Source organism: Salmo salar, chromosome ssa14 (genome assembly GCF_905237065.1).
Source record: "Salmo salar chromosome ssa14, Ssal_v3.1, whole genome shotgun sequence".
Lineage (NCBI taxonomy): Eukaryota > Metazoa > Chordata > Actinopteri > Salmoniformes > Salmonidae > Salmo > Salmo salar.
The window spans coordinates 100510735-100530470 of record NC_059455.1 but is presented as its reverse complement, the minus strand read 5'-3'; the positions used below and the strand labels follow the sequence as shown (position 1 = coordinate 100530470).

At 45.1% G+C, this 19736-nt stretch overlaps 1 protein-coding gene across 1 annotated transcript in view; it reads left to right on the top strand.

Moving 5' to 3' along the window:
* Nucleotides 1-19736, top strand: part of spire1a (spire-type actin nucleation factor 1a) — a 110952-nt gene that overhangs the window by 67618 nt on the left and 23598 nt on the right. Inside the window, exons 7-10 of the mRNA XM_045695092.1 lie at nt 7690-7773; nt 8861-8990; nt 13287-13432; nt 14554-14635. Of these exons, the coding sequence (XP_045551048.1) occupies nt 7690-7773; nt 8861-8990; nt 13287-13432; nt 14554-14635 (442 nt within the window). The remainder of the gene's footprint in view (nt 1-7689; nt 7774-8860; nt 8991-13286; nt 13433-14553; nt 14636-19736) is intronic.

The following is a 19736-nucleotide window of genomic DNA, read 5'->3' as shown; positions in this document are numbered from 1 at the left end:
CTCTACACGGTCCCTGGGGTAGTTCTCTGCAGGCTCATTCCTCATATCCTCATGCATAACTGCGGGCCACAGCCTCGTCTTGTTTTGATTTTAACCATTCTAATTGCTCATCTATCTATTTTTTTTTTTGTTCCATGACTTTGACTTTCTCTTTCTAGTCTATCCTTATAGGATCTATCACTCTATTCCTCTTCTGCTTCACGGAGACTCTGTTCTGCTTGGTATTCTGCTTGGTATTCTTCTTGGTATTCTGCTTGGTATTCTGCTTGGTATTCTGCTTGGTGTTCTGCTTGGTGTTCTGCTTGGTGTTCTGCTTGGTATTCTGCTTGGTATTCTGCTTGGTATTCTGCTTGGTATTCTGCTTGGTATTGTGCTTGGTGTTCTGCTTGGTATTCTGCTTGGTGTTCTGCTTGGTATTCTGCTTGGTATTCTGCTTGGTATTCTGCTTGGTATTCTGCTTGGTGTTCTGCTTGGTGTTCTGCTTGGTGTTCTGCTTGGTGTTCTGCTTGGTGTTCTGCTTGGTATTCTGCTTGGTGTTCTGCTTGGTGTTCTGCTTGGTGTTCTGCTTGGTATTCTGCTTGGTATTCTGCTTGGTATTCTGCTTGGTGTTCTGCTTGGTGTTCTGCTTGGTATTCTGCTTGGTGTTCTGCTTGGTGTTCTGCTTGGTGTTCTGCTTGGTATTCTGCTTTTCCTAAAATTCTCTTCCTTTCTCGCTTTTGTTCTTCTTTTTTCTCTTGTTATGCGGCCCTGATGTCTCTCCTTCTCCTATTGCGGTTTCCATTGCTGTCAGTGCTTTCCTCAGGCCCCCATAGCAACTGAAACTGTATTCCTCTGTTGTGTGCTTCAGTCCTTGTCTTGCCTTTTGTCTGTTGAGTGAGAGGGTGCACATATTGCTACAAGCCTCTTCTCTTCTCTTTTCCGTCATCTCTACTTCACCTTTTATTTCCATATGTCCAGTTATCATTGGAAACTGCCCATTGGAATAAGGTGGGGGTTTAGCCGCCCGTTCTGCTTTTCCGTCATCTTTGTTCAGTGTTTCTCTTGCTGCCTTCATGTTTTGTAACAAACCCACTCCTCCTCCTCCTCCTTCTCCTTCTTCTCAGTATTTCATTTTCTCGCTTATTTTTCCTTTTCTGTTTTTTTGTCATTTGGTTTATGGTTCTTTATCAAAGTCTCCATTTCCTCACAGAGAGAGACATCCAATGTCCCTACCTTACTGGTTTATGGATCTTTATCAAAGTCTCCATTTCCTCACAGAGAGAGACATCCAATGTCCCTACCTTACTGGTTTATGGATCTTTATCAAAGTCTCCATTTCCTCACAGAGAGAGACATCCAATGTTTTAATAGAAGTTTTTATTATTTATTTTTGGTTTAGGGGGTGTCTAGCCCCTAAGATCTCCACTGGTGTTCTATTCATTTTATCAATTGTCTACTCTGTTGCTTTTAACTTTATTCGATGTAGGAAATCCTATTTAATACCCCTTTTTCCTTCTAATTTAGTTATTTGTAATGTCTATCCTTTCTTGTCTTTTATTTCTTTATTTGCGATTATTTCCTATCTTTTTATTACTTATTGTTTCGTTTCTGATTTTACTCTGTCTATTCTCAGCACCAGTTCCTATTTTACTAAATTTCTCCAAGCCTACTCTCTTCTGATGTCTGTTACCTTACACTTCTGTCCTCCCCTCAGACTGTAATCAAGGAGAAGCAGATAGTCTTTAATGCTACTAGTCACAGTGGCTGTACAGGACACCTTCTGATCATAAACATCTCCCGCGGGGAGCTAGCCCACCTCCAGGGCCCATAGGGCTCCGGTAAAAAGTAGTGCACTACCCCATAGGGCCTTGGTAAAAAGTAGTGTACTACCCCATAGGGACCTGGTAAGAAGTAGTGCGCTAAATAGGAAATAGGGTTCCATTTGAGACGCAGGGTTATTACAGGGTTCTGCTGCTACAGAGTGTTTACCTGTCCACTGTTTTACTCCTAGTGGTTCTTCACGGTACTATAATATTTTTTTAGCCGGTACTATAGACTGTACCACGGTATTGTTCCTTATGCATTTGTTGTCACTGTTTTATTTGAGATAGTCTGAGTTTATTTTAACCATATAGTGTAGTTTGTGTTTATCCGTATGTTGTATTTTCCCACCTCACACCCCGCTATATACTATATGTGATCTTGCTTAATTATTTTCAACACGTTTTATATATTCCGCAATGGTCACTTTAACACACTGTCAATGTCCTATCTTTGCATAGCTTCTTTTGTCCACTATTTATTGATTTTGTTCTCTCTTCCCAGTTGAGATTTTAGATGCACTCTTTTTAACTTCATTCAATGAACTGTCAGAGAGGCCACACAGTCCCTCCTCTGGACCAAACACACACACACACACACACACACACACACACACACACACACACACCCACTTCTACTGCAGTTTCTAGCTTGCTCTGATGCACTTCCTCAACACAGAGAAACGTTCACTTCATTCAGGCATTTATTTTCCACTCATTCAGGTTTTTATTCTTATTCGTTCACACACACTACGTTTTACCTAAAACGACCTATAGTTTTTAGCCTGACCTGATTCACTTCCTCAACACAGGAGACATTCTACAGGATTTTATGGTATGACGGAAGTTCTGCCTAATCGGGTCAGTCTCCCATCATATCCTGTTCACCCACCTAGTGCTGGCCTCAGTTTTTTCCTTCAGAGCGGTATCGTGGTGTGACCTGCTGATTTTACAGACCCCAGTTAGCTGGACGGAGCGTTTTATCCGCAGGATTTTGTTTTTGCAGTTGAACCTCGCCTAATCGGGTCGACGTTTTCCTGCACCCTATCTGTTCACCCAAGCAGACCCCCAGTCTTGGGGCGTTATTGAGAACATGCCACTCAGACAGATCTCTTTCTAATTCTTTAAGAACGATATCGTGGATTTTTATTTTATTTGTGTTGACAATATGTCCAGGCAGCCGCAGCCCCACACCAGGCCAGGCAGTCCAGCCAAGGAGAGCAAACAAATGTACCAATCGGGCCACACAAGGTCCCCAGATGAATGGCCCAGCGAGAGGGGCAACCCGAATCACACACCCAGCACGACCCGCCTGATCACGTTGTTATCTTCTCAGGGCCAGGTGGGACGGTAGCGTTCCACCTGCGGGACACACTATTCAACAGCCAGTGAAATAGCAGGGCGACAAATTCAAAACAACAAATCTAGCATGGTGCGAAATACAAAACAGTAAAAATCTCATAATTTCATTTTCTCAAACAATCAACTATTTTACACCATTCTAAAGATAAGACTCTCGTTAATCTAACCACATTGTCCGATTTCAAAAAGGCTTTACGGCGAAAGCATAAAATTAGATTATGTTAGGACATAAACTTCACAAGAAAAACCACACAGCCATTTTCCAAGCAAGGACATGCATCACAAAAACCAAAAGTACAGCTAAAATATTCACTAACCTTTTGATCTTCATCAGATGGCATTCATAGGACTTCATGTTATACAATACATGTATGTTTTGCTCGATAAAGTTCATATTTATATCCAAAAACAGCATTTTACATTGGCGCGTGATGTTCAGAAAATCTATTCCAACCAAAACTTCCAATTTACAAAAATACTCATCATGAACGTTGATAAAATTTACAACAGTTATTGAAAGAATTATAGATGCACTACTCCTTGACGCAACCGCTTTGTCAGTTTTCAAAATAACTTTACGGAGAAAGCACATTGTTCAATATTCTGAGTACATAGCTCAGCCATCGAAGCAAGCTATACAGCTACCCGCCAAGTTCTGGCATCAACAAAACTCTGAATTAGTATTACAAATATTCTCTTACCTTTGCTAATCTTCGTCAGAATGCACTCCGAGGACTCCTCTTTCCACAAGAAATGTTTGTTTTGTTTGAAATACATATTTATGTCCAAATACCTCCGTTTTGTTCGTGCGTTCAGATCACTATCCAAAGGCATAATGCGCGAGCGCAGTACCAGAGACGAAGAGTCAAATAGTTCCATTACCGTTTGTAGAAACATGTCAAACGTTATTTACAATCAATCCTTAGGGTATTTTTAACATAAAACGTCGATAATATTCCAACCGGACAATAGCGTATTCATTCAAGAAGAAAAAGGAGGGGCGCGCTGTTGGGCTCGCGCATCACCAAGCCCTTTGTCCTCAGGCAGTCCACTCATTGACTGAGCTACTATTCTCTGCCCGGTAACAGGAGAATGATGAAAACTTTCTGAAGGCTGTTGACAGCCAATGGAAGCCTTAGGAAGTGCAACATGACCCCACAGACACTGTAGTTTCGATAGGGATTCAAAAGAACTACAATTCTCAGATCTCCCACTTCCTGGATGGATTTTTTGTCAGGTTTTTGCCTGCCATATGAGTTCTGTTATACTCACAGTCATCATTCAAACAGTTTTAGAAACTTCCGAGTGTTTTCTATCCAAATCTACTAATAATATGCAAATATTTGACTCTGGGCCTGAGTATTAGGCAGTTTACTCTGGGCACGCTTTTCATCCGAAAATGAAAATACTGCCCCCTACACCCTAAAAGGTTAACCTGTTAGGGCTAGGGGGCAGTATTGACACGGCTGGATAAAAAACATACCCGATTTAATCTGGTTACCACTCCTACCCAGTAACTAGAATATGCATATACTTACTACATATGGATAGAAAACACCCTAAAGTTTCTAAAACTGAAAATTAAACTAAAAATCGCGCCACAGGCTTCAAGTGGCTGTTACGTAGGTGGGACGAATTCGTCCCGCCTAGCCCATAGAGGTTAACTCACATCCCAAAACAGGTCCTGAAACAGTCGAGCTCGGCCAAGCAGAATCAAATGGGACAACCCCACCCAACCGGCCCAAACATGCAGGTCCGTTGAACGGTCCAACCAACGCAAGTGCAAGCCCCCCCCCCCCGCTAAACACCCGACACCAAATGTCATGTCTTTGGGTTACCATAAAACTGAATACATGTTTATCAATTAGCTCCCTGTAATTATTATCGCGCGATTAAACTGATTAATCGTTTAATTGTAATTAACTATGAGATCGGGGCACCAAGGAGAATATTCAGATTACAAAGCTATAATTTTCCTAATATAACTTTCCTGTACTATAATATTATATTCTATTATAGTATAGGCCGATTATCTTCTGGTTTAAATGGTGTATTTTACCTCTAGTCCAGTCTCATTCCAAACGTCGTAAATTGTATCTGCACGAACCCAGTCTTTACTAAAATCATCCATACATCAATTGTCTTAAAATCATTTATTTACTACACTAAGTAATTAACAGAAAACATACAAACAGTAATTATCGTCACAAAGGATTGGTATAGTAATGTGCGCTAATGGCTAACAGGCATGGCTGGTCTGTTAGACAATGGGTCATAAACGGTCAGCTGAGAAGGTACACAGAGTTCATTAATATTAACAATTGACAATTGAAGGCTCGCTCATTCGGGAACAATTGCAATCAATATATATTTACGCTCAGTGTGTCGTCGTTCTTTGTTGGAGAGTTCGGTTCTGTTGGGAAGTTTTCTCCGCGTTCTCTCTCTCTCTCTCTCTCTCGGTTAGAATGGTTCTTTCAGAGCGACATTCATTAATGTCGTCATAGAATGGATGTTTCGTTGGTCTTCGCGTTCAATGATATAATTTACTTAGCTGCAGACTAATAATTAATATCAAAGACTTGTTCTTATTCTGTCGGTATCAATAGTCTAAAAGTTAACCACGTGGTATGGTTCACTTTCAGTAGAGGAATTGGAAGGTAAAACCTATTAGCCGAGTGGAGGCCTGGTCTGGGGAAATGTAAATCAAGGGGTGTTTTATAGTGCCCATCGAACAGGCTTGTCAAATGACGCCTGGTCCTGTATGGGTCCCTGGGGGCGTGCCCATGACTGAGCTAGACTTGGTTACAGAAATACAATTCTAACACATTACATCAGTACATAGCATCTCAATGTCTTACAAAAGCTTTATCCTTATTAATACATTCTATACAACCATTATGATGCTATTATATAAACAGTTTTATGGTAATATGGCTATATTGTCTCTTCTGAGTATCACAAAATGGTACCAAGCGGATCAGTTCGTAGCTGGATTCTTCACCAATCTTCCATACCTTCTCCAGAACACACATGTCGCTCGGTTCTCCAATTCTATGAGTTGGAAGAATTTCCTTTGTCTCTCTATGAAACATGTGGTAGGAGATTCTCCTCTTAGGGTTTTTACAACCCTTTCACACAGGGCCTGGGTTGGGGGGAAGGTAGGTTGGGTGGTGGTGCAAAAGGGAGGGGGTCAACTGTCCTCCCTGTACCAAAAGAGGCCAACGTCATGACACCAGCAAGGTCCACAACCCCCCACAAACTTAGCCCTCACAAATGTGCATACAAAATTACATTCACTAACCCCCAAAGCTTAAGCATGCATGCAATTTATTGAATTCAAAAGCTCTTAGCATTACTAGGTTGTTTAGAAATATAAGGAGAGACCTACGTGAAGCCTCTCCTGCTGAGACCGAATCTCTGAAGCAATCTGCACAAACATTCAACTATGTAAGAACAAGCTTACCTGATATAGTTGGGTGGCCACCCGTTTGCGAGATCGCCCAGAAAAACTGTCGCCAGTCAAAAACACCACTGTCTGATGGTCCCTTCAGCTCCTGGCAAGCTCGCCATTTATGTAGTGGAATATTGCCTCAAAAATATAACACTCTTACAAGAACTTGTGGATTCAATATAGGCTTTAATACAAAGTAGCAAAGCCCAGCTGGTCCATGGATCAACTGACTCCCCTCAGCACTGGCTTTGCTTTTTATACACATACAGCATATGGGTACATCGCATATGTAAATACAATTACTCCCCTGAGTCCTTCTGCCACCATTATCTTTTAGTCCGAGTTCTTTGCTTGTTTACGCCCAGTAACGCCCATCTCTGTGTAACCGATGTGAAATGGCTAGTTAGTTAGCGGTGGTGCGCGCTAATAGCATTTCAATCAGTGACGTCACTCGCTCTGAGACTTGAAGTAGGGTTTCCCCTTGCGTTGCAAGGGGCCGCGGCTTTTGTGGCGCGATGGGTAACGATGCTTCGTGGGGTGTCAGTTGTTGATGTGTGCAAGGGTCCCTGGTTCGAGCCCAGGTTGGGGCGATGAGAGGGATAGAACCTACACTGTTACATCTGCTTCTGGTTAGATTATAATGGTGGCAGGACCCCTTATGTCAGACAAAAAATAATACATTTATTGTATACTTACATTTCACCTGTTGGTCATTTTACCACCATCCTCCTTCCTGTGTCCTTCTGACATTAGTATGTCTGACTGTCATAAATGTGCTTATGGCCCTGACTTAATGCATCCATTAGTTATGTCCAGCTGCCATAAATGTACTTATAGCCTCAGCTAATGTATGTCCAGATGCAACCAATGTAACCATTGTTCCTGTGTTTCCTTAACATAGCAGTTGTACCTAGGGTCATTACATTAACTCCCACATCTCCATTACAATAACAGGGGATGTTAGCATTTTATATCATACCCCTAAGACATGCTAACTTCTCTCCATTACCATAACAGGGGACGTTAGCATTTGTATGTACTCACTACCTCTCCTGTTCTGATGTGTTGTTACTCCAGCTGAATGGAGACATCCCTCCCAGGTTAAAGAGTGGTCATGAGGTCATCCTGGACTTCATCCGTTCCCGACCACCTCTAAACCCTGTGAGTACTGACCTGGTCTCTGACCACCTCTCAACCCTGTGAGTACTGACCTTGTCTCTGACCACCTCTCAACCCTGTGAGTACTGACGTGGTCTCTGACCAACTCTCAACCCTGTGAGTACTGACCTGGTCCACCTCTCAACCCTGTGAGTACTGACCTGGTCTCTGACCACCTCTCAACCCTGTGAGTACTGACCTGGTCTCCACCTCTCAACCCTGTGAGTACTGACCTGGTCCACCTCTCAACCCTGTGAGTACTGACCTGGTCCACCTCTCAACCCTGTGAGTACTGACCTGGTCTCTGACCACTTCTCAACCCTGTGAGTACTGACCTTGTCTCTGACCACCTCTCAACCCTGTGAGTACTGACGTGGTCTCTGACCAACTCTCAACCCTGTGAGTACTGACCTGGTCCACCTCTCAACCCTGTGAGTACTGACCTGGTCTCTGACCACCTCTCAACCCTGTGAGTACTGACCTGGTCCACCTCTCAACCCTGTGAGTACTGACCTGGTCCACCTCTCAACCCTGTGAGTACTGACCTGGTCCACCTCTCAACCCTGTGAGTACTGACCTGGTCTCTGACCACTTCTCAACCCTGTGAGTACTGACCTGGTCTCTGACCACCTCTCAACCCTGTGAGTACTGACCTGGTCCACCTCTCAACCCTGTGAGTACTGACCTGGTCTCTGACCACTTCTCAACCCTGTGAGTACTGACCTAGTCTCTGACCACCTCTCAACCCTGTGAGTACTGACCTGGTCTCTGACCACCTCTCAGCCCTGTGAGTACTGACCTGGTCTTTGACCAACTCTCAACCCTGACGGCCCCAGTTGCTGTTCTACGACAGACATGATGGGGAGGATGAATTGAAAAGATGGTGTATTGCTACGACTGAGAGCACAGTTGTACACTCTAGACTGTAATTATTGCCCTTACTGTGACGCCTTCTTGCTCCTAAGGGGATGAATCCAGTTTTGTTGAATTGAAAGGAAGGGCAGCTGCTTCAGTGTGTTGCTTCAGTACGTGTTTTTATTGTGGATGGTTGATGAGCTGTCTCATTATCTGCTTGTCTGTCTACTTGTAGGTTACTGCTAGGAAGTTGAAGCCTCACCCAGCGTGGCCGCAGACCCTCCATGAGCGTCTCTTAGAGGGCATCAAACAGGAGAGGAAGCTACGGCCTGTATCACCTGACATGATCCGACGCAACCGCCTGGGTGAGCAGGGGACACGCACGGACGCAGCCGGGACGCGGCCCGACTCGGGCGGTGTTACACAAAAGTTGACCCTCGCTCCATTTCATACCCACATATGACACATTTTATATTAGTGTCACAGATTATTATTTTTATTTTGTTAGCAGGCTTAGTCTCATAATACTCGATACCAAAACGATACCACGGCAAGAAAAGAAGGCATATTAGCCAAAGTCACAGAATGGCACTTGATCCAGAGGCCTGCTCGCTGAAGTGTTTTAGGGAGTGTTTGACAGTGATGAGGGGTGTTCGTTTGACCGCGGACCAATTACGCACGCAGGCAATGATTGCTGAGATCCTGTTTGAAGACGGAGGTGTATTTGGAGAGGATGATATCTAAGGGGATGCCCATGGTTACGGATTTAGGGTTGTACCTGGTAGGTTCCTTGATCATTTGTGAGATTGAGGGCATCTAGCTTAGATTGTATGACGGCCAGGGTGTTAAGCATGTCCCAGTTTAGGTCACCTAACAGTACGAACACTGAAGATAGATGGGGGGGCAATCAATTCACATATTGTGTCCAGGGCACAGCTGGGGGCAGAAGGTGGTCTATAGCAAGTGGCAACGGTGAGAGACTTGTTTCTGGAAAGGTGGATTTTTTTTTAAAAGTAGAAGCTCGAATTGTTTTGGTACAGACCTGGATAGTAAAACAGAACTCTGCAGGCTATCTCTGCAGTAGATTGCAGCTCCGCCCCCTTTGGCAGTTCTATCTTGTCAGAAAATGTTATAGTTAGGGATGGAAATTTCAGGGTTTTTGGTGGCCTTCCTAAACCAGGATTCAGAAATGGCTAAGACATCCGGGTTGGCAGTGTGTGCTAAGGCAGTGAATAAAACAAACTTAAGGAGGAGGCTTCTGATGTTAACATGCATGAAACCAAGGCTTTTACAGTTACAGAAGTCAACAAATGAGAGCGCCTGGGGAATAGGTGTACTACTGGGGGCTAAAGGGCCTGGATTAACCTCCACATCACCAGAGGAACAGAGGAGGAGTAGGATAAGGGTACGGCTAAAGGCTATAAGAAGTCGTCTAGTACGTTCGGAACAGAGAGTAAAAGGAGGAGATTTCTGGGCGTGGAAGAATAGATTCAAGGCGTAATGTACAGACAAGGGTATGGTAGGATGTGAATACAGTGGAGGTAAACCTAGGCATTGAGTGACGATGAGAGAGGTTTTGTCTCTAGAGGCACCAGTTAAGCCAGGTGAAGTCACGGCATGTGTGGAGGGTGGAACAAAAGGGCTAGCTAAGGCGTATTGAGCAGGGCTGGAGGCTCTACAGTGAAATAAGCCAAAAATCACTAACCAAAACAGCAATAGACAAGGCATATTGACATTAGGGAGAGGCATGTGCAGCCAAGTGATCATAGGGTCCAGTGAGTAGCTAGGCTAGCTGGAGGCACGGTGATTCAGACAGCTAGCAGGCCGGGGCTAGCAGATGGGCCTCAGGGGGACGTCGCAACATGATGCAACCCAGACTCCCATGTTAGCAGTGAGTGGGGAGCTAACATGATGCAGGCTAGCAGTGAGTTAGTGGAGCTAACATGATGCAGCCCAGACTCCCAGGCTAGCAGTGAGTTAGTGGAGCTAACATGATGCAGCCCAGACTCCCAGGCTAGCAGTGAGTTAGTGGAGCTAACATGATGCAGCCCAGACTCCCAGGCTAGCAGTGAGTTAGTGGAGCTAACATGATGCAGCCCAGACTCCCAGGCTAGCAGTGAGTTAGTGGAGCTAACATGATGCAGCCCAGACTCCCAGGCTAGCAGTGAGTTAGTGGAGCTAACATGATGCAGCCCAGACTCCCAGTACAGGCTAGCAGTGAGTTAGTGGAGCTAACATGATGCAGCCCAGACTCCCAGGCTAACAGTGAATTAGTGGAGCTAACATGATGCAGCCCAGACTCCCAGGCTAGCAGTGAGTTAGTGGAGCTAACATGATGCAGCCCAGACTCCCAGGCTAGCAGTGAGTTAGTGGAGCTAACATGATGCAGCCCAGACTCCCAGGCTAGCAGTGAGTCAGTGAAGCTAACATGATGCAGCCCAGACTCCCAGGCTAGCAGTGAGTTAGTGGAGCTAACATGATGCAGCCCAGACTCCCAGGCTAGCAGTGAGTTAGTGGGGCTAACATGATGCAGCCCAGACTCCCAGGCTAGCAGTGAGTCAGTGGAGCTAACATGATGCAGCCCAGACTCCCAGGCTAGCAGTGAGTCAGTGAAGCTAACATGATGCAGCCCAGACTCCCAGGCTAGCAGTGAGTTAGTGGAGCTAACATGATGCAGCCCAGACTCCCAGGCTAGCAGTGAGTTAGTGGAGCTAACATGATGCAGCCCAGACTCCCAGGCTAGCAGTGAGTTAGTGGCGCTAACATGATGCAGCCCAGACTCCCAGGCTAGCAGTGAGTTAGTGGAGCTAACATGATGCAGCCCAGACTCCCAGGCTAGCAGTGAGTTAGTGGAGCTAACATGATGCAGCCCAGACTCCCAGGCTAGCAGTGAGTTAGTGGAGCTAACATGATGCAGCCCAGACTCCCATGTAAGGCTAGCAGTGAGTTAGTGGAGCTAACATGATGGCCCAGACTCCCAGGCTAACAGTGAGTTAGTGGAGCTAACATGATGCAGCCCAGACTCCCAGGCTAGCAGTGAGTTAGTGGAGCTAACATGATGCAGCCCAGACTCCCAGGCTAGCAGTGAGTTAGTGGAGCTAACATGATGCAGCCCAGACTCCCAGGCTAGCAGTGAGTCAGTGAGGCTAACATGATGCAGCCCAGACTCCCATGCTAGCAGTGAGTTAGTGGAGCTAACATGATGCAGCCCAGACTCCCAGGCTAGCAGTGAGTTAGTGGGGCTAACATGGTGCAGCCCAGACTTCCAGTGCTGGCTAAGTGGAGAAGGCACACTTACAAACTCCAATTCAGCCAGTCAAATCACCGTTTCCTTTGTGTTCATTAAATTACTCGGACAATATCACCCCCCCATCTGATCAATGTCATGTTCAACTTATCATATCTACCAGGTTCAGACCCAAACACAGACAGACATGCTTTAAAGTAATCCACTGGCAGCTGTCTGCACTGCCTTCCTGCCTTCACGCCCAGTCAGTGTTTCACAGAGCTGAGTGGAAATGTATTTCAGAACACTACCAAGTGGTATCTGTAAAATCAACTGTCTTTGGGCACCTATTTACGTCTCTCTTGCGTCTTTACTGACGGTATCATTAATATTTAGTTCAGTCTTCCTTCTCACAGTAATAATTGACGTTGCCTCTTGAGGTAAAGTAGTAGTTTAACCTATTTATTCCCATCGTAATGCTGGTGCCTTTTTTTAACACTGTGTTTCTGTACTTACAGCGTTTTATACAATATCACTAAGCTATATGGAATTGTTTTAAGAAGGTCCTACCAAAGATCATTTTGATTTACAATTTTAGGACCCCTTGAAGTATACAAAATATTTACAGTATACAAAATTATTTGATTAATGTTTAGTTGGCCTTACTGCTATTAGCCCATAGAAACACATTAAATAACAGATTACTGCTATTAGCCCGTAGAAACACATTGAATAACAGATTACTGCTATTAGCCCATAGAAACACATTGAATAACAGATTACTGCTATTAGCCCATAGAAACACATTGAATAACAGATTACTGCTATTAGCCCATAGAAACACATTGAATAACAGATTACTGCTATTAGCCCATAGAAACACATTGAATAACAGATTACTGCTATTAGCCCGTAGAAACACATTGAATAACAGATTACTGCTATTAGCCCATAGAAACACATTAAATAACAGATTACTGCTATTAGCCCATAGAAACACATTGAATAACAGATTACTGCTATTAGCCCATAGAAACACATTGAATAACAGATTACTGCTATTAGCCCATAGAAACACATTGAATAACAGATTACTGCTATTAGCCCATAGAAACACATTGAATAACAGATTACTGCTATTAGCCCATAGAAACACATTGAATAACAGATTGACCATATGGAACAACAGTCCCGTCCCTTTTAAAGGAGGTTTGTTCTGAAGTTTCTGTCCTATATCTGAGAGACATAAGACAGATCAAGAAACCATTTATTTATTTTTGTACATGTATTTAACCCTTTATTTTAGGCACTGAACAGTCTCCACTAACAGTCAAAAGTTTGGACAGACCTACTCATTCAATGGTTTTTCTTTATTTTTTCCTATTTTCTTGTCTCCCTGTGACTGTTCTCCTGTCCTCTCTGACTCCTTCCACAGACCTGTCCACTCCAGACGCCCCCAGGAAGCACGCCACCAGCACCCTGTCCTGTCCTCCAGCTCACGGGGTGGGAGGGGCTCTGTGTCAGAGGAAGAGGCTTCTGAAGGCGCCCACGCTGGCTGAACTGGGAAGCTCAGAGTCTGATGTGTGTGTGTGTGTGTGTGTGTGTGTGTGAGATATATGTGTGGATAGGTTGTTTGTTATCCACACATCCAGCCCGCGTCTAGTCCATACATCACCTACACAAAAGCTTATTTTCTACTACGAGGAGAAAGAAAGCTCTTGACCTGCACACAGAAACAAGTGTTTCTAGTCCTTTATCCAGCCCATATCCAGAGTCTGTCTAGTTCTTATTATCCAGACCGCGCCTAGTTCATATTATCCAGACCGCGCCTAGTTCATATTATCCAGACCGCGCCCAGTTGTTATTATCCAGACCGCGCCCAGTTCTTATTATCCAGACCGCGCCCAGTTGTTATTATCCAGACCGCGCCTAGTTCTTATTATCCAGACCGCGCCCAGTTCTTATTATCCAGACCGCGCCCAGTTGTTATTATCCAGACCGCGCCCAGTTGTTATTATCCAGACCGCGCCTAGTTGTTATTATCCAGACCGCGCCTAGTTCTTATTATCCAGACCGCGCCCAGTTCTTATTATCCAGACCGCGCCTAGTTCTTATTATCCAGACCGCGCCCAGTTCTTATTATCCAGACCGCGCCCAGTTCTTATTATCCAGACCGCGCCCAGTTCTTATTATCCAGACCGCGCCTAGTTCTTATTATCCAGACCGCGCCCAGTTCTTATTATCCAGACCGCGCCTAGTTCTTATTATCCAGACCGCGCCCAGTTCTTATTATCCAGACCGCGCCTAGTTCTTATTATCCAGACCGCGCCTAGTTCTTATTATCCAGACCGCGCCTAGTTCTTATTATCCAGACCGCGCCTAGTTGTTATTATCCAGACCGCGCCCAGTTCTTATTATCCAGACCGCGCCCAGTTCTTATTATCCAGACCGCGCCTAGTTCTTATTATCCAGACTGTCTCGTTCTTGTTATCCGGTGGCTGAAATGAGTCGACATTGTCACCTGAAATGATCATGTTTGCTGAGGAGCAGGTTAGTCTCTTTTGTAATGGTGTCTATGCCTTCATCAGTAATGTATATCTCCTCATTAACAGGATAAGCCCAGTCACCGCTCCTCCAGGGTAGTCTCTTTCTAATGGGGGTGTCTATGCCTTCATCAGTAATGTATATCTCCTCATTAACAGGATGAGCCCAGTCACCGCTCCTCCAGTTTGTCAGTATCCATGTTGGACGCCTCGTCTCCGGGATCTGTCCTGGGGAAGAACAGTAAGATAGCTTCACTCTCTCTTTTGTTGTTTTTATAAAATGTTCACTATGATATTAACAAACCGTTCCATATTCCACGAAAACATACACATTATTGAATGGAAAAGTACATTCCATAACACCATGTGTACTAGCTAGTACACTAGATCCATCCCCTCTTTGAAGGCTCCTGAGGTATACAACACTAGTGTTTGCATCCCAAATGGCACCCTATTCACTAGATAGTGCGCTACTGTTTTTATCAAGCTATTTTGATTTGAAAGATTATACAGACAATACATACGAAACACCGTGATACCCCCCTAGCACATAAACACCCCTCATGCTCCAACAGAGCCCTACCCAAATAGCAGACTTTAATTCAATTATATAGATGTACACTTGAAGTCGGAAGGTTACATGCACCTTAGCCAAATATATTTCAACTCAGTTTTTCACAATTCCTGACATTTAATCCTAGTAAAAATTCCCCGTCTTAGGTCAGTTAGGATCCCCACTTTATTTTAAGAATGTGAAATGTCAGAATAATAGTAGAGAGAATGATTTATTTCAGCTTTTATTTACTTTCATCACATTCCCAGTGGGTCAGAAGTTTACATACACTCAATTAGTATTTGGTAGCATTGCCTTGAAATTGTTTAACTTGGGTCAAACGTTTCAGGTAGCCTTCCACAAGCTTCCCACAATAAGTTGGGTGAATTTTGGCCTATTCCTCCTGACAGAGCTGGTGTAACTGAGTCAGGTTTGTAGGCCTCCTTGCTCGCACATGCTTTTTCAGTTCTGCCCACAAATGTTCTATAGGATTGAGGTCAGGGCTTTGTGATGGCCACTCCAATACCTTGACTTTGTTGTCCTTAAGCCATTTTTCCACAACTTTGGAAGTATGCTTGGGGTCATTGTCCATTTGGAAGACCCATTTGCAACCAAGCTTTAACTTCCTGACTGATGTTGCTTCAATATTGACAGCATGGCCAATGTATTCAACCTTTTCTAGCCTGTGGTGTTGAATGTTGATCATTTTAAGCTTGGAAAAGAGACCCTTAAACCCAGACTTGTACCACACACCCTCTCCACTGAATATCTGGTTAGTTATTGCTTTGCAACATTAATCAATCAATCAATCAAATGTATTGATGAAGCACTTTTTTACATCGGTTAACGTCAAAGTGCTATACAGAAACCAGCATTCTGTGGTGGTGAATTTCTTTACTATCAAATGAGGAGAGACAAACTTATCACACAAGTCAGTTATACTTAAACGATATCTTTATTAACTTATTATTTAGGGGGCAGGTCAATACAACACGCACGCAGTGAATCGATTGAGTGCTCTACGATAACAATGGCTGTTCGACGAATCACCCTTAGATGATTCGTTGAGAGACAAAAGTACTTTTTATAGCAAAGATACACCCCCTTCAGTCTACATGACGAACAACAGATGTATGGAATGGGTCACATGGTTAAGATTTGTATGAAAGATACTTATAATTTACAACAGACAGTATCTGCTGGTAAAATAGTACTCTTTGTGTAGAGACCAGTGTCTGGCCCTGGGGGTTTTCTCTCCCTGGTACCTTTTATAGAACAGAAACATTAACTTATGCTATGGAATGGTTTTATCACCCAAAAGACATCATAAATCTCCTGTCAGCGTTATCTCTCCCAGAGGCCCATCCTCAGTAGAACACTCACACAGATGAGCGTTCTAACAACCCCTTATTCTGTTGCATAAAACAACCATTTAAAGCAATAATAACACAATCTTGTTATTTCCACCATAGGTGCAACTCTGGGGGGGGAAAAAAAGCAATGAAATTTCTATTCATTTTGTCTCTGCATCCAGTATGAAGGAAGGTAGTTTCCGTGAGCCAATGCTAACTTGCGTTAGAGCAATGACTATTATCTCCTCCAAGTGGGTCGGCAGGTAGCCTAGTGGTTAGAGGGGGGAGGCAGGTAGCCTAGTGGTTAGAGGGGGAGGCGGGCAGGTAGCCTAGTGGTTAGAGGGGGAGGCGGGCAGGTAGCCTAGTGGTTAGAGGGGGAGGCGGGCAGGTAGCCTAGTGGTTAGAGGGGGGAGGCGGGCAGGTAGCCTAGTGGTTAGAGGGGGAGGCGGGCAGGTAGCCTAGTGGTTAGAGGGGGAGGCGGGCAGGTAGCCTAGTGGTTAGAGGGGGAGGCGGGCAGGTAGCCTAGTGGTTAGAGGGGGGGAGGTAGCCTAGTGGTTAGAGGGGGGGTAGCCTAGTGGTTAGAGTGGAGGGGCGGCAGGGTGGCCTAGTGGTTAGAGGGGGGGCTAGTAACTGAACAATGCAGTTTAACCCACTGTTCCTAGGCCGTTATTGAAATAAGAATTTGTTCTTAACTGACTTGCCTAGTTGAATAAAGGTTAAATAAAATAAGTACATAATGGTTCTTGTACCAAATCCAAGAGTTTGGTTCATGTTCAAAACATGTGCAATAAAGTAGCAGGAGTGATGATGCACTACTTTAGTCCAATGGGCCCTGGTCAAATGTAGTGCACTACTTTAGTCCTCTGGGCCCTGGTCAAATGTAGTGCACTACTTTAGTCCTCTGGGCCCTGGTCAAATGTAGTGCACTACTTTAGTCCTATGGGCCCTGGTCAAATGCCAGTCCAATGGGCCCTGGTCAAATGTAGTGCACTACTTTAGTCCTATGGGCCCTGGGCAAATGTAGTGCACTACTTTAGTCCTATGGGCCCTGGGCAAATGTAGTGCACTACTTTAGTCCTCTGGGCCCTGGTCAAATGTAGTGCACTACTTTAGTCCTCTGGGCCCTGGTCAAATGTAGTGCACTACTTTAGTCCTCTGGGCCCTGGTCAAATGTAGTGCACTACTTTAGTCCTATGGGCCCTGGTCAAATGTAGTGCACTACTTTAGTCCTATTGGACCTGGTCAAATGTAGTGCACTACTTTAGTCCTATTGGACCTGGTCAAATGTAGTGCACTACTTTAGTCCTATGGGCCCTGGTCAAATGTAGTGCACTACTTTAGTCCTATGGGCCCTGGTCAAATGTAGTGCACTACTTTAGTCCTATGGGCCCTGGTCAAATGTAGTGCACTACTTTAGTCCTATGGGCCCTGGTCAAATGTAGTGCACTACTTTAGTCCTATGGGCCCTGGTCAAATGTAGTGCACTACTTTAGTCCTATTGGACCTGGTCAAGTGTAGTGCACTACACTATAAAACTGCCTGTCTCAACTCTCACTCTCTCTCCCCTCCTGAACACTGTAATGCTACTGTTCTCTCTCCCCCCTCCTGAACACTGTAATGCTACTGTTCTCTCTCTCCCCCTCCTGAACACTGTAATGCCACTGTTCTCTCTCCCCCTCCTGAACACTGTAATGCTACTGTTCTCTCTCCCCCCTCCTGAACACTGTAATGCTACTGTTCTCTCCCCCTCCTGAATACTGTAATGCTACTGTTCTCTCTCCCCCCTCCTGAACACTGTAATGCTACTGTTCTCTCTCCCCCTCCTGAACACTGTAATGCTACTGTTCTCTCCCCCTCCTGAACACTGTAATGCTACTGTTCCCCTCCTGAACACTGTAATGCTACTGTTCTCTCTCCCCCTCCTGAACACTGTAATGCTACTGTTCTCTCTCCCCCCTCCTGAACACCGTAATGCTACTGTTCTCTCTCTCCCCCTCCTGAACACTGTAATGCTACTGTTCTCTCCCCCTCCTGAACACTGTAATGCTACTGTTCTCTCTCCCCCTCCTGAACACTGTAATGCTACTGTTCTCTCTCCCCCTCCTGAACACTGTAATGCTACTGTTCTCTCCCTCCCCCTCCTGAACACTGTAATGCTACTGTTCTCTCTCTCCCCCTCCTGAACACTGTAATGCTACTGTTCTCTCTCCCCCCTCCTGAACACTGTAATGCTACTGTTCTCTCTCCCCCTCCTGAACACCGTAATGCTACTGTTCTCTCTCCCCCCTCCTGAACACTGTAATGCTACTGTTCTCTCTCTCCCCCTCCTGAACACTGTAATGCTACTGTTCTCTCTCTCCCCCCTCCTGAACACTGTAATGCTACTGTTCTCTCTCCCCCTCCTGAACACTGTAATGCTACTGTTCTCTCTCCCCTCCTGAACACCGTAATGCTACTGTTCTCTCTCCCCCTCCTGAACACTGTAATGCTACTGTTCTCTCTCTCCCCCTCCTGAACACTGTAATGCTACTGTTCCTCTCTCCCCCTCCTGAACACTGTAATGCTACTGTTCTCTCCCCCTCCTGAACACTGTAATGCTACTGTTCTCTCCCCCTCCTGAACACTGTAATGCTACTGTTCTCTCTCCCCTCCTGAACACTGTAATGCTACTGTTCTCTCTCTCCCCCTCCTGAACACTGTAATGCCACTGTTCTCTCTCCCCTCCTGAACACCGTAATGCTACTGTTCTCTCTCCCCTCCTGAACACTGTAATGCTACTGTTCTCTCTCCCCCCTCCTGAACACTGTAATGCTACTGTTCTCTCTCCCCTCCTGAACACTGTAATGCTACTGTTCTCTCCCCCTCCTGAACACTGTAATGCTACTGTTCTCTCTCCCCCCTCCTGAACACTGTAATGCTACTGTTCTCTCTCTCTCCCCCTCCTGAACACTGTAAAGCTACTGTTCTCTCTCTCTCCCCTCCTGAACACTGTAATGCTACTGTTCTCTCCCCCCTCCTGAACACTGTAATGCTACTGTTCTCTCCCCCTCCTGAACACTGTAATGCTACTGTTCTCTCTCCCCCTCCTGAACACTGTAATGCTACTGTTCTCTCCCCTCCTGAACACTGTAATGCTACTGTTCTCTCCCCCTCCTGAACACTGTAATGCTACTGTTCTCTCTCTCTCCCCCTCCTGAACACTGTAATGCTACTGTTCTCTCTCTCTCCCCTCCTGAACACTGTAATGCTACTGTTCTCTCTCCCCCTCCTGAACACTGTAATGCTACTGTTCTCTCTCTCCACCCTCCTGAACACTGTAATGCTACTGTTCTCTCTCCCCCCTCCTGAACACTGTAATGCTACTGTTCTCTCTCCCCCTCCTGAACACTGTAATGCTACTGTTCTCTCTCTCCCCCCTCCTGAACACTGTAATGCTA